This window comes from Haemaphysalis longicornis, unplaced genomic scaffold, assembly GCF_048455015.1.
Source record: "Haemaphysalis longicornis isolate Haplotype H1 unplaced genomic scaffold, Haemaphysalis longicornis Haplotype H1 scaffold_5, whole genome shotgun sequence".
Classification (NCBI taxonomy): domain Eukaryota; kingdom Metazoa; phylum Arthropoda; class Arachnida; order Ixodida; family Ixodidae; genus Haemaphysalis; species Haemaphysalis longicornis.
Genome location: NW_027526385.1, coordinates 49,188,387 through 49,202,439, shown reverse-complemented (window position 1 = coordinate 49,202,439; position 14,053 = coordinate 49,188,387). Strand labels below are relative to the sequence as shown.

The 14,053-nt window shown below is 48.2% G+C and overlaps 1 protein-coding gene and 1 long non-coding RNA gene across 3 annotated transcripts; both read left to right on the top strand.

Annotated features, from left to right (window-relative positions):
• The first annotated feature begins 6,353 nt into the window (after nucleotides 1–6,353).
• LOC144138197 (dnaJ homolog subfamily C member 9-like) lies at nucleotides 6,354–13,273 on the top strand. The gene is made up of 2 exons (XM_077670373.1): nucleotides 6,354–6,850; nucleotides 12,601–13,273. Exons 1-2 carry the CDS (start codon nucleotides 6,510–6,512, stop codon nucleotides 13,013–13,015), a joined length of 756 nt encoding a protein of 251 aa, XP_077526499.1. The 5' UTR covers nucleotides 6,354–6,509; the 3' UTR covers nucleotides 13,016–13,273.
• On the top strand, nucleotides 7,362–10,718 carry LOC144138198 (uncharacterized). Of its 2 annotated transcripts, XR_013315833.1 has the most exons (4): nucleotides 7,362–7,746; nucleotides 8,292–8,435; nucleotides 8,517–8,600; nucleotides 8,800–10,718. It is a non-coding gene; the product is annotated as an uncharacterized LOC144138198 (long non-coding RNA). The 2 variants fall into 2 exon arrangements; XR_013315832.1 differs by having other exon boundaries at nucleotides 7,362–8,435.
• Nucleotides 13,274–14,053: the final 780 nt, after the last annotated feature.

The window sequence follows — 14,053 nt, the reverse complement described above, 5'->3', positions numbered from 1 at the left end:
GGTGTCTCGATGAGAATCAATGCGCAGGGAGAATTCTTTTTTCTCACGTTAGTGTATACTGGGATAGTGCATTTGTTCGTATACTAATCCGAGTCTTGTTTTTTTTTTCTTTTAGAAATTGGGAGATTGTTCACACTTTAGCACCACGGAACCTTTGGCTCTAGCTAACTGAAGAAGGACTTAGAGAATGCGTTGCGGCCTTGGACTCTGCAAAACTCAGTCCAAGGCCTGCGTAACTAATTGTATAACTGAGGCCTATATAATTAATTTGAGGAGTTGCATGCAGTGGAGTAGCAATGAAGGTTCCCCCAAGTGTCCTCTGGTACCTCTGGTCTGGGCGATCAACCGAAAGAAAAGATGTAAAGAAAAATGATAACGATAATAATAGAAGGACACGTTCGGCAGCCGGTCTGTCTAGTGTTGTGGAAATCCCTACGCCAGAGAAAAGTGTGTAGGTGTCCTCGTTGATATATTGTAGGGTTTAACGCGCCGACGCAACGCAGGCAGTGAGGCGCGCCGTAGTGGAGAGCTCCGGATTAATTTTAACCACCTTAGGCCGAAATCTCGTAAACACGGGCGTTTTTGCTTTTCGCCCCCACCAGGAAAGTGGCCGCCGCGGCCGGGAATCGAACCGCGACCTCGTGCTCAGCAGCGCTATTAGGTCTCCTGGTGAATTTTATATGCTGCAATAAATGTCTCAAGCTGCCGCGGTGAAAGGTTGAAAAAAGTTTATTTTGGTTTCATTCATCAAAATTACGTATCCAAAATGGTGTGAGCCAAATGGGCGCTTCGCCGTTCTGTTCTGAAAACAAGAAGTGTAAATGACGGCTGCTTGAACGACCAGCTGCTGAAAAGAAGTGTTTGAGAGCCGGTTTCGCTTCGCTGTGTGTCACTAAAAGAGATGCCGTTCGAAACACGCGTTCCACGTCAGCTGACGTCACATTTACAACGGAAACTGCCCTTGCGAGTCGGGAAAGCAAGGGAAAGTGGCTAGCGTTCGCTTTCCGTTAGGTATGAACCTTTTAGGAACAAAGCTTGCAGCGTGCAGATTGCAGGCGCAGGCGTGACCGCAGTTCCTATTACATGGGCTCTCCTGTTTCGGGTGGATTCTCGAACCAATATTTTAGGCCTTCGTAGACGCTGCTTCGGGCGAAGGCGTCCGAGTGTCTAGACAGGAGGTCCAGTATTGCAAAACGTCCTGGGGGAGGAGCGGGAGCGCGAAGGGAGATGGGGCGTCAGCTGATATGCGAAATTTCGCAGTAGACACAAGCACCGCGCCAGCGTCCCGATGACGGCAGGTGGGATGCGATCACCGGCGGCTCCGGACGCAAAAAACAAAAGTGAAGCGTAGGGAGACAGCTCGCAGCCGGGGTGAAGGCGCCGCCAAGGTAAAAGGGCCCATCTCCCCGTGAGGGGGACTCGAGTAAATGCGTCGCATAAGGGGTGGGTGTATTGCGTTAACGTTTAGTGTTTGGGGAGTTGGTGGTAGTAAATGCGTTGTATCAGCAGCTTTTTGACGTAGTTTGAATGAGTCAAGGATATAAGGCGCGTTCGTAGCCTTTCATTCTATGTCGGTTTTGTGGCGCAGTGGGAAGAGCACCATGTACCTCGCGTTCCGCCCACAGGTAGTGAATGCGTTGTATCAGCAGCTTCTTGAAGTAGTTTGAATGAGTAAAGGATATAAGGCGCGTTCGTAGCCTTCCATTCTGTGTCGGCTTTGTGGCGCAGTGGGTAGAGCACCATGTACCTGGTTTCGACCCACGACCCTGCGGGCGGAACGCCCGCAGCGTCGTGGGATCGAAACCAGGCGCCGGTAAGTATTATTTTTTTATATAGTGTAGGGGGAGGGGTGCGGACCTGTTGTTGAGAGCGAGGAGGGTAGCGTGATGCGGGAGAGGAGGAGTGGGGAGAGGGCGCTCCTGGAACGGCTGTTGCGGACGCCCAGGCACGCCGACAACGGCGGGTGACATCGCGAGTAAAGAAATTCCCTGCATTTAAAAAATCACAAGGCGAAGTTGGTGGGAGAGATAAGGGGGGTGGGATGCCACCGCGGTAGTTCCCCACGACGGATACCAACGGCTTAGAGCCGCGTTTATTATGCAGAAAATCGCGGCGAACTTCGTAGCAGCACTGTATTTAAGGGCATAATTGTAGTAGAATCGCTGCTTATAAATATACCGTGCTTGTAATCAGCCAATCAATTTTAACAGTACTGAGTTATTGTTAAATTCAAGGCTCCGGCTTACCAATGTTTGAACTTGGGCTGGTCGGATCTTTTGCGTATTTTTGCATATTTTGACCAAAAACAGCGCGTAGAAGGAAAAGTGCGCTTTATTTTGGGAAAAATACATGTAATTCCATTCCCATTCCATTCCGGGCAAAATGCGCTTAATTCCATTCCAATTCCATTCTTCAAGTATTGTCGCCATTCCATTCCCATTCCATTCCGGGGTCGCGAAAATGTGGAATGATTCCGGATTCATTCCAATTCCGGACTGGTAAGACCGCAACACTGATCTATACACCCTTGTTTTGCCAAAACACCTTTTAAGGGTGTTAGCCATGGGACAAGATTTTTACACCCTTTTCGGCCCAAAAGGGTGTAAAAAAGTTTAGTGTGAGGGACGACAGCGCTTCGGGGGTTGCACAGGCTGAAATGGCTCAGTTTCCTCTGCTACCGGAGTGGAGTCATTAACGTAGATGACAGTTTCGGAAGCAGAGTCTGTGAGTTCTGACATGTCGTCCATGTCATCCGGCAGAGGCTTATCAGCGGGATTAATCACAGGACTCACTTGTCCCGGGGGAAGCGACGACCCAAGATTGGTGCTGCAGGGGCTTGTTGTAACTGCAGGTGGTTCTGAAGAGGCTGCGAACAGCGAAGCGGCAGGGGAACCCGGCTCCATGCTTGGGCCTGGCGGTTCACTCGGCGGTTGTTCCATGAGCGACGTTGACGGCGGCAAACACGAAGCCGCGCCCGTCGCAGGGAGCATATATCCGACGCTTGAAATACTGCGTAACTTGATGGCAGGCTCAACAAATGCCCAGTAAGACGAAAATAACAGAGAGATGATCGAACTAAGCTCCCAGAGGTATGGAGCAACGCAGGTAACGCTTGACATTAGAAGTGCTCGAATCAGTATCATCATATCTTGCTCTTTCAGGCCCCGATGGCGGTTAGAGGTGCGTCAGAGCATGTGCGTAACTTGAATGAATGTCTTGGATAATTTGGATAAGGTCAGATCGTTCCGTGTATTTGCCTATATGGCGAGACCGAGAGAAAGAGAGAAAGAATAACTTTAATGAAGACCAGCGATGTTAGACGAGCCGTCGGGCTGGCTTGCTACGATAGATAAGAGAAGAAAAACAAAAAGAAAAAAAGGAGAAAAAAAAATGTGAAAACGAAAAGATGTCATTTGATCCGCCCAAAATTTTCAATCACAAAACTCTGTCCATTTGTGTGCTCCGAAGAAACTCCAAGAGAGCTTTGATTGCACGTGCAGCCTATGCGGAATGGCTTCGTCGCCCTTGCTAAGTCCAGGTGGCATTCTGAAGGTGTACTTGGGATCAATCGCGTGAAGAGGTGCGTATTGCTGTCTTGCATCAGTCCAGATAGACATCTGCGCTTTCCATGCGGTTGATGAGGCGAGTATTGCCACATCCTTTCTGGTATATGGGATCGGCAGAGCTTGAGTGCAGATACTGCGGGAAGATGAGGCGGCTTTGTCAGCTGCGTCGTTGCCGGCAACTCCGCAGTGGGCAGGAAGCCACTGTAGACCACGCTGTGTCCCCTTCGTATGGCTTGTAAGTGCAAAAGATTAATTTCCCAAGCCAGCTGTTCTTTTGAAAGCTAATTTAAGCTCTCGAGTGCTGACCTGGAGTCTGTAATCAATGGGCTGTATTTATAAATACAGCCCATTGATTAGCCGGCTGCTTTGGAATATACTGAAAAGCAGCGCGCAGTCCATCCAGCTCAGTAACGGTCGTCGAGGACTTGTGGCTCAATAGGGCGCAGAGCGACGAGGGAATCGAGATCCCTATCGCCCACGATGTAACCGTCACTGAGTCATCAGTGTACCCATGTGTGTGGGCTTTGTATTTGTTGTTAATATGCTCCAAGGCAAAGAACTTCAGAGCCGGGGCTGGTATATCCGCCTTCCGCATAAATCCAGGTACCGTACTACGGGATCACACTGCTTATTATAGTACGTGCATGTTAGCATGTTTTAACGGTTTTTTTCTAGCGCGACGCGAGATGAAGCAGCTATTACATTGATGTCTGCTTTTTCCGTTTCGCTGCCCAGTCTGCGGCGTGCTATCTTGCTGTCTGCTTTGCGTACCATCATACCAGCGTAATTAGTATGTTGTGGATAACTCACAGACATGCCGCGCGGAGCTCGCTCACATGTACTACATGCATTCGAAATGCTTACTTGAATCATTTCAAGTGAATTAACAGGACTGAGCGCTAATGCTACTGTACCAACGCCAGAGATGTAAGGGCAGCGGCACGGAACACCGTTAACAGTTTTTGAGTAAGACAGTCGCCACCGCTTCCACGTTGACCTCCATTTCGCTTGTTTATTTCCCTGGCCTTAACTCAGCACAATCTGTTAAATAAAGGGCATTATTTATGACCCCCTAATTTAAAGTGACAGAACCATATCGTGACGGCAGCCATAGCAAAATGATGAAATATAGACAGGCAGTTTGTTTCCCCGAACGAGCAATGTATGTGCACAAGCACCTGATCAAAATTGTGAAATGAGACCTACCTGTCTGAATAGTGGCGGTGCTCCAACTTTCAAGCCGAGGACTAAGGCTTCAGTAATCAGATGCGTTTGTAACCAGGCGCAAATGCCACGTGAACAGAAGCAAAGCAACCAACCACGAAGAAGTTCGGCACAACTGGATGAAAGGGCCGTACACGCGCGTCGAAGCAAAGCACGGTGTCGCACTGCTGAGAGCTGTCAAATCACTCGCAAAAAAGGGCGCTATTCTAGCCGCAACTGCTAGAAGCAAACGCCCTTCGGCAGGTGTGTGTGTTCTGCATTGTCTTACATAATATCTAATAATATCTAGTGTAACCGTATATCCCAGCTGCCCACTACCGTAGCCGCAGTAGCAGAGCGTGGAGGTAGAAAGCTCGGTAACATATCCGAAGCGTTCATGTTTCATGCGCAAACGCTTTAGATTGTTAGCTTCAATACTTCGCAGCATCAGCTTGCGGTGAGACACACCGCGGCTTCAGATGCGCGCCGTTCATGTCCCCCCCTTACTGCTTGTCGATGCCTGCTGGCCTGGTCACACGGCGCCTGCTACTGATAGAGACGCCGGTATGCCATCGGCGCCACGGACAGTTGTACAGAGAAGGTTCCTGCCGAAGCACGACGAGTCGATCTAATGGCGCCACCGGCCAAACGCGCTTGCGCCGCTCGAAGTTCACTGCGGCAGGCTGCGCGGATTCAGTGACTCCAGATGTCGGGTATGCGTTCTCGTTTTTGTCAGTGGTGAACCTATTGAGATATACCGATGCAGTCGTCGTCTCAGACTAATTAAGTAGCCGGAAGGCGCCAGCAATGGTGATGCCATCGTCTAAAAATCCCAATTCCATTCCCATTCCATTCCGGGCAAAAGGCATTCCCATTTCATTCCTCCAAGATATAATCTAGACACTATATTCTAGGCACTATATCCGGTATATTCTAGGCACTATATTCTAGGCACTAGGCAGTATATTTTATGCACTATATCCAAGCGCTGCCCTCATTCAATTCCCATTCCATTCCGGCATCTCGGAAAGGTGGAACGAATCCGGAATCATTCCAGAGCAACGCATTTTCGAAACTGGCGAAGGTTTGTGTGAATGCTTGTGTGAACGTTTGACCGTTTGTGTGAGCGCCGGGCTCCTACGGCGTAGTTTAGCCGGACCGGTGGCCGATGAAAACGCAGGTTGATGAATGTCACTAATCCAGGCTAGAATAACTTCTCCACGGGTAATTGGTTTCTTTTTTTTATTATTAGCACAAAACTTTCTTTAATAGTAACAACAACATGCGCCTAAACATTTACAAATAGGTAGCGAGTCGGGTCCCGTTACCCGCTTTCGAATGATCGATGATCAATAAGCTTTATTGTGCCCAAAAGAACCAAGAGCAAATAGATCTACAAACGTTGTCACGTGTGTTACTTTCAAGGAAAACATACCGTAAAATGTGACAGTAGTGCTAAATTTTACTTCAATGAAGCGAAAATGTGCTCAAAAATTGTCAAAGGCTCATTCATTACTGCAACGCCCCGAGGCCATAGAGCCGAGGCTAGAAACAAATACCGAAACTAGATTCGCCACTGACACGAAGCGCGGTAAACGCAGTCGAGCCAATCCGGAGCGCATCCGCAGCGCACTAAGTTTTTCATTCCCGCCAGAATCGGAACTGCCAACCGCCACAAGTTCCACAACAGCAACACCAGAAACACTCGCGCATACCTCAACTGGTGTCAGGCAGCGCAAGATGGGCCTCCTCTCGGACTGCGAGGAATTGTTCGGCACTTCCGATCTCTACAAGCTCCTCGGAGTGCCCAAGGAAGCGTCCGAAGCGGCCATTAAAAAGGCCTACCGGCGTCTCTCGCTGCTCGTCCACCCGGATCGAGCCGAAGGGGTCCACAAAGAAGCGGCCACGAGAAAGTTCCAAGTTCTCTCCAAGGCGCACCTCGTACTCAGCGACGCCGACAAGCGCGCATGCTACGACGACACCGGTTGCGTGGACGAGGACGACGATGTGGCGGACGACCGCGACTGGACGTCGTACTGGCGCGCCCTGTTCCCGAAAATCACAACTGCCGACATCGATAAGTACGTGAGAGATTGGTTTCGCTACGTCGGCGACTAAATACCAAAAACGCGTGCTTGAGACTGCGGGAGTCGCACTTGCGTTGTTAGATGGGCGTTGTTGGCTGAGGCTTACGCGCGGCTTCGTTAGTTTCCGAAATAGGGTTTTTAAAGCGCATATAATAAATTGAGCGATTGCCTTATAAACAGCTAGCCAGCGCCAAAAGAAAAAGCGTGGAAGAGTTGGAATTTGAATCCGGAGCCTTTGTACACAAGTTGGAGGCGGTACCTATAGTTTACCACAAGCTGCATGATGCACTGTGGAGGCTACATTGTTGTCAATAGAGCGCCCACAGAGGGGCGCCTAATTCACCGTGAAGGGGGTTTTGAAAGGACCTTTCAGCCTCCCCTCTCGGCAGGTCGAACCGCAAAGCCCCGGCGCCTATTCTCGCTTTCCTTCGCGGAGGCTGTACTGCCAACAATGTAACAATGTAGCCTGCCCAGTGCTGCATGCAGCTTGAGGTATGAACTATACGGGGTATTCATTGACGCGCAGCGCGCGGTGCATTGTGGGAGAGTTCGCCATTTTGAAGTCCTCGGTCAGTCGGCGCAGCACGGGAAAAACGTTTACGGGAGCACTCTGGCGAACCCATCGTGATCGCGTATTCTACTACTACGTGCGACAATGGTTTACTGTGCGATAGTCGGTTGCACCAGCCGTACGCAAACCAAAAAGAGGAAAATGGAAAGCAACAGCAAAGATCCAGGCTTCTTCAAAGTCCCGAAAGTGCGCACAACGGAGTGTGAGAAGACGAAGCTCCTGTCGGAAAAGCGTCGTCGCGAGTGGCTCGCGCGGATCAGCCGGCCGGGAACCATGGACCCCGACAGGTACCGAGTGTGTTCAAGACATTTTCTATCGGGTACGTAAGCGTCATTTCATCAATTTAACACCGTGTGCGAAAAAAAAAATGACCGAGTGGCAACACCACTGTGTTCGCGACATGGCGAAATCGCGAAGCTTTTCAAGGAGGCGCCTTTAAGCTCTATCTACGGCGTAGCGGGGAAGAAAAATATATATCGAGGAGCTAATTTGTGGGAGCTTATGTTCGCGACAGCTAATTGGCAGTGAAATGATAAAAATCGTCAGGGTAGCCGCTTTGGAAACAGCGACGCATTAATCGTTGCATGGCATGCGAAAAAAAAGGAGAGTGGCTCGCGGGCAAGCTGTCGTCCAGGCTGCACGTCAAAACCACGAAACTTCCGAGGACATATCGAACCCAGACTGCAAAAACGCTGTTGGAGTTGGAGTAAGTCACACCCAAGTGAAACATTGAGAAGAAACAGCTGTGCATGTGTATGCATTTCAACGCCCCCTTTTCTCGGACGCTGGTTCACTTGCCAAGCTCTGCGACGAGTGTAGCCATACATGTGTGTGTATCTAAACGCCCATTTTTCTGACACGCAGGTTCACCAGCCAAGCTTTTTGATGAGTGTAGCCCTGACTGGGCTCCTTCGCTTCACCTGGGCTATGAAGCAAAGCCTGCCAACGAGGGCAGGTACAATCGCCTGAAAACACGACGCACTCAGAGTCAGCAACAAGTTTCTGCAGGTGAAAAGTGTCTGATATTTTACATCCAATTACATTTCACTGTAGAAACAAGGTACTAGGATGCCTTTCTTTCAAATGCAGTTGCAAGTGTGGACATCCCAGCTGGGGCATTTGTGGACGAGGAGCCAGCTGTGGACGAGGAGCCAGTCCTGGAACTCTGCCACAGTAAAAATTTTCTTCAGAGGCCTCTCGCAGCCCATAACCTGATTCTATCACGTTACATTTACGAAGTGTAGTCTGAATAACATACTGTATTATCAGCTGATGCGCTCTTTCCTGGCATGTGAAAGTAGCCGCTCATTTTAAATTCTACATAATGAGCTTCTCGAACTGATTGTCTGTTATGCATTTCTTTTCTTGCTAGGCATCAGCTGCCAAACAGATATGACAGGCAACGACATCCAGCAGCTTCAAGATGCGGCGGCCAATCTGCAGAACGAGCTCACAGATGTCAAGACGAAATTGTTAGCATCCAAGTTTTCGGAAGACAGTCTTAGGGAAGATGATCAAAAAGTGGCATTCTACACCGGTTTGCCTTCCTTTCTGATGTTGTTTTCGTTGTTCAAGCTTTTGAAAGATCACGCCTCGCACTGCTCAAGGAATGCCCTCACACAGTTCGAGGAAATGATGTTATTTCTTATGAGGCTGAGGTTGGGACTCCACACTCAGGATCTTGCATATCGTTTTAATGTGTCACAGCCCACTGCATGCAGAATCCTTGAGAAGTGGCTAGATGTTTTCTATGACCGGCTTGGTCCACTTGTGTATTGGCCAGAGAAAGAAGACATTATGAAAACTATGCCAGTTGCTTTTGTTGAGAATTTTGGCTTGAAAGTACGGATAATCTTGGATTGCTTTGAAATTTTCATTCAGAGACCAAGTTCACTAATTACACGGGCAGAGACGTGGTCCCAATATAAGCACCACAATACCGTGAAATTTCTTATAGGCATCTGTCCACAAGGCATGATTACATTCATTTCGAAATCCTTTGGCGGACGTGCCAGTGACAAAGTGATCACAGAGGATAGTGGGGTACTGCATCTTCTGGACAGAGGCGATGTTGTCTTAGCAGATAGGGGTTTCCTGATAGCTGAGAGTGTTGGGATGTGTTGTGCTACACTGGCCATTCCCGCTTTTACGAAAGGAAAAAAGCAGTTGTCCAGCACAGAGGTCGAACGGACAAGAGAAATTGCCAATGTCCGAATTCACGTGGAGCGAGTCATTGGCATGGTACGAAATAAGTATACCTTACTGAAGCACACATTGCCTGTCGAAATGGCAAGGAATTTCGGCACGAATGAATGCCAAATCGACAGGATTGTTAAGGTATGCTGTGCCCTAACGAACTTGTGCAACTCCGTCGTGCCGTTTAATTAAACGTCTCAGTAGATGACTGTGGTATTCAGGAGTGCAGTGATCAGGGGACCTTACTTGCAAATGCCCAACATATGCTGTGTAAAGGTCGTGTGAACATTTATGTTACGTGGAACCTTCTGTTAAGTGTACGTGTAACGATTTTGGTTTTGTAAAGTTACGTTGTGTTATCTCTTCTGTTGTGTGTGAACATTTATTTATATTTGAGTACTGCGACTAAATATGTGATTGCTTGTTTGTTAATGCTTATTTGCCTAACGTTTCACGCTTAACAGCTTTCATACAAGTATATAAAAAAGAAGTAGCTGGCACGACATATAAACAAAAACCACTTGTAAAATACATTCACTAAGAAAAGACACCATGACACATGGCAAGACATGTAAATGTGTTTATTACGACATCATGTTTGCTGCAAAAGTCAATTTTTCTTAGCAGCATCGCGGCATGAGCTGCAAAACCACAGCTTGGATTTTGGTGCTCTTTTTAAACCTACACAGCTGTAGTGAAACCATTTCAGACGGCAGTTTTCGTTGTCACAAGCAATCATTCGCCCTTCGTCGGGTCCTCCACAAACACAGAAAGTGTCAGCTGCAGTGTTGCATGCATCACTTCCTTGTGGATCCTGGTTGTCGAGCACGACAGCGTTTGATGCAAGGGGTACCAATGGTGCAGTACTCTCTCCAGGTAACCTGTCGTTGCTTGAGGCGCCATGGACCATGTCCTGAATGTTATTGCCTTCAGAAAACCACCGCGCTACAAGCTCTGGCAACAAAACTGCTTTGAAAAATCTTCTTGCTGTTGATACAAGCGGTGAAATAAAGCTGTCATCTCTCTGTATTCTCTGCACATTAATTTCCTGTGCGTTCCACAGTACAAAATCTGCATAGTTCTTCTTGCACACGTACATCTGCGCTTGAATTTGGTGGTAGTAGCGGTGGGTTTGCTTCAACTGCAGCTCACCATCAACTTCTCTCACACAGCTGTTCGTGTCTTTAAGCAAGTCGGTGAGGAGTCCATCTCTTCCCTTCCATGGGCACTTTACTTCAACAACACCAGCCCCGCAGCAGCTGCACTCGACGAGCATGTCGGGGGTTGCGGCTAAATATAAGTGCTCCTTAGAAATAAAAAGCCCTGCTTCCTTGAATTGCACGTCAGTGTGACCAGCTGCCATCAACGTTCTGTACTGTCCAAGAGCCACTGCCTCCTTTTCTCTGCCATATTTAACTGAAGGGACTGACAGTTCTTTGGAGTTCGGGAAGCAAATGCGGTTAATCAGGCTCTTGGAGGGTGCATTAAACTGCGTGTGACATACGTCGTACAGTGTCGAGGCAGTAATGCGGCCTGTTCTGTAGGCAAACCAATTTGTGCTCTTTGCTTGGTTTCGCGTGCGTTGCTCTATGCTGTTGATTGCTGCCTCATTGATTTCTAGACTACTGAAAGTCGTCTCGCACTGCTCGATAAGTTCATCGTAACTTCTTTTCGCTGCTCCTTGGTCATAGAGCAGGCGTAGGTCAGCACCATTGCACGTCCTCACAGCTGGCATGTACAAACTGCTGTACTCTGGTTTGGTGCTGAGCACCGCTGGTCGAAGCCCTGAGGCAGTCACAGCACCAAAAAACTCACTCCACTCGTCCGCTGTAGGGGGTGGCGCCGATTTTCTCGCAGGGAGCTGTGGAGGAGCGCACAGATTCTCGTCGAGTCGTCGCTTTTTCATTTTTGCGGAAGAAAAATCCATTTCAGCAACTGGTCGAGCCTCGATCTTGCGAACATGTGCTGGAAGCCAGGCGTTGTCGCTGTCGGTGCAAGAACGCTCCTCACGTGCCCGTGTCCCACACTCGATGTAAAAGAGTAGTGCAGCAACGTGTGAGCACGCCTCTCCGTTTCCTGCCATGCACGAACAGTGAGCAGCAAGCACCTCGCCGTCGCATCTGGCATGAATCCACACTTTCACAGGCGGGACCGAGAGGCTCTGCGAGTGATTGACCTGCATGCACAAGGAAACAAATGAGCGCTACACGCAATATACCAAAAAAAAAAAAAATGTAGGACGTCCTACCTGGGTTACGACGACGACAGTTTCCGGGCCTGTTTCCTTCGTCGATGGTTGTCGTACCCATCCGCTGGTCACATAATTATGCCCATCTAGGGCCTTGTACGACTTAAGCTGATTTTTAGTGACAAAGCTTGTCCTCAGCACGAGGAAATCGAATATGTCGCACATGGTAACATGGGGCAAAAGGGCACAGCTTTTCTCGCAGTCCCGGGCGTCAAGCTCGAAAGGGTCGAAGCCGCAGAGATCGACCTTTAGCGCATAGCGCTCTCTGTCTATGTCACACAAGCCACTCATATAGCTGGTATTAATCGCAGCCGACGTCCCTGCCATCGTGTTATCGGCGGCACAATCGCGTTCACGTCACTTGAACGGCACCACAAAAACAAATACAACTTGGGGGCAACCTGCCGCGCACGCGAATGCTTCGAAACGCTCGCTTCGGTGGCGTTGGCGATGCCGCTTTGATTTCCGTAGGACTTCAAAATGGCGTCCGCTTCACGGAGCAGGTGCTCTGACGTCATCTGAATACCCCCTATAGGTACAGTTAAACCAAGCGGTGTTTCTTCCGTAACTGATGCCGGAGAATATGTGCTCTCATGCATATAGCGTAATTCTAAGAATATATTACATGGTCCATCAAATTTGCTATGTCTGCAAGTGTCAAAGCAGTAATAACTCGTCATACTTTTAATTTGTTATCCTGACGATCCTTGTCGCCTCATTCATTGGCAGGTACCTAAAGAGCTACCGGGGTTCCAAAGAGGAGACACAAGACCTCAAGGATCACTACGAACGCTTCAAAGGAGACTTCGATGCCATCAGTGAACACCTCATCGGCTATGACTTCAACCAGGAAGACCGTTACCGTGACATCCTCAACAGCCTCATCGAAGAGGGTGACGTGGAGGCATACCCAAAGTTCACCAAAGAGACCAAGAAGGCACGTGACGCCAGACGCAAACGGCATGCCCAAGAGGCAGAGGAAGCCGAAGAGATGAAGGCCGAGTTAGGCCTAGATGGTGGTGAGGAGTCACTTGTCAAAGCCATAGCCAAGAGGCAGCAGTCGAGAGAAGCCAACTTTGGAAGCCTCATGGCAAGCTTAGAGGCCAAGTACTGCAAACCGAAAAAGAAGAGGGGGGCGAAGTGATCCTTTTCTGTTTCCTTTTGAAGAATTTTCGGTGAATTGTTCAGCCGGGCCAGACAAAATTGAGGTATGCCATCAATACTCGTCCTGAAAGAGGCCCGGTGGAAACGATTTTAGTTTCAATTTGTTGCTGCTAAGTCTTGACTTTGTGTGTACTGTTTGAGAGGTTCCCGATGAGTGTTGCGAAATTTTTTTTGCATAGGCATATGTTTCAGGCCGAATAACTGCATTGCGAATCATTAAAATATTTCACTCCTTTGGGCTTCTGGTTTTGTCTTGCTGTGCGGTTGGCCGTTTCCTCGAGTAAATAATTTTGTGGAAAGAGCAGCAAGTTTTAGTAACAAATAACATCAGTATAATTGCAAGTTGCACAAGTATTGTGCTTTTAAGAAGTACCAGGGCGACCGTTACCGTGAAATCCTCAACAGCCTTATCGAGGCTGGCTAAGTGGAGGCATACCAAAAGTTCACCAATGAGACAAAGAAGGCACGTGACTCCCAACACAAGGAAAAGTGGCATGTCAAGCCTTTAAGTTCACAATGTGTTAAAGGTTACATGGTACTTTCAAGAATATTGTGGAAAAAATTTTCGTAGTTAGACCCCTAGGGCCCGTTCGTCAACAAAATGATTTGGTTGACTTTATTACTGCTCTGTGTTATGTCTTGTTTGCTAAAAAACTGTTTCTCATTCATTGCATTATTTCATCTGTCTGTTGCGAGAAATTACTAATATGCTGATGGATTCAAAATTTTCATTTCTCTTCATCCCAGTCTTTTTAGAGACCTCAACTTTAAAAGCACACCATATGCCATTGTACCCATGTGTTCCCTGGCCTGTAGAGCTTTCTTTTAATACTTTGCACAATACTTGCGTTTTCTTAGCAAATTTGCATATGAAAACACTACCAAGCTTTGAATGTGTATAGGAATCTATACTAGAAAACTTCGATCTTGGTGAAAAGGATGACAATTGAGTACTGACTGTACAGATGACATTCAGATGTGATGGCTTGTAGTAGAATTCCTTGAACCGTAGTTGCTT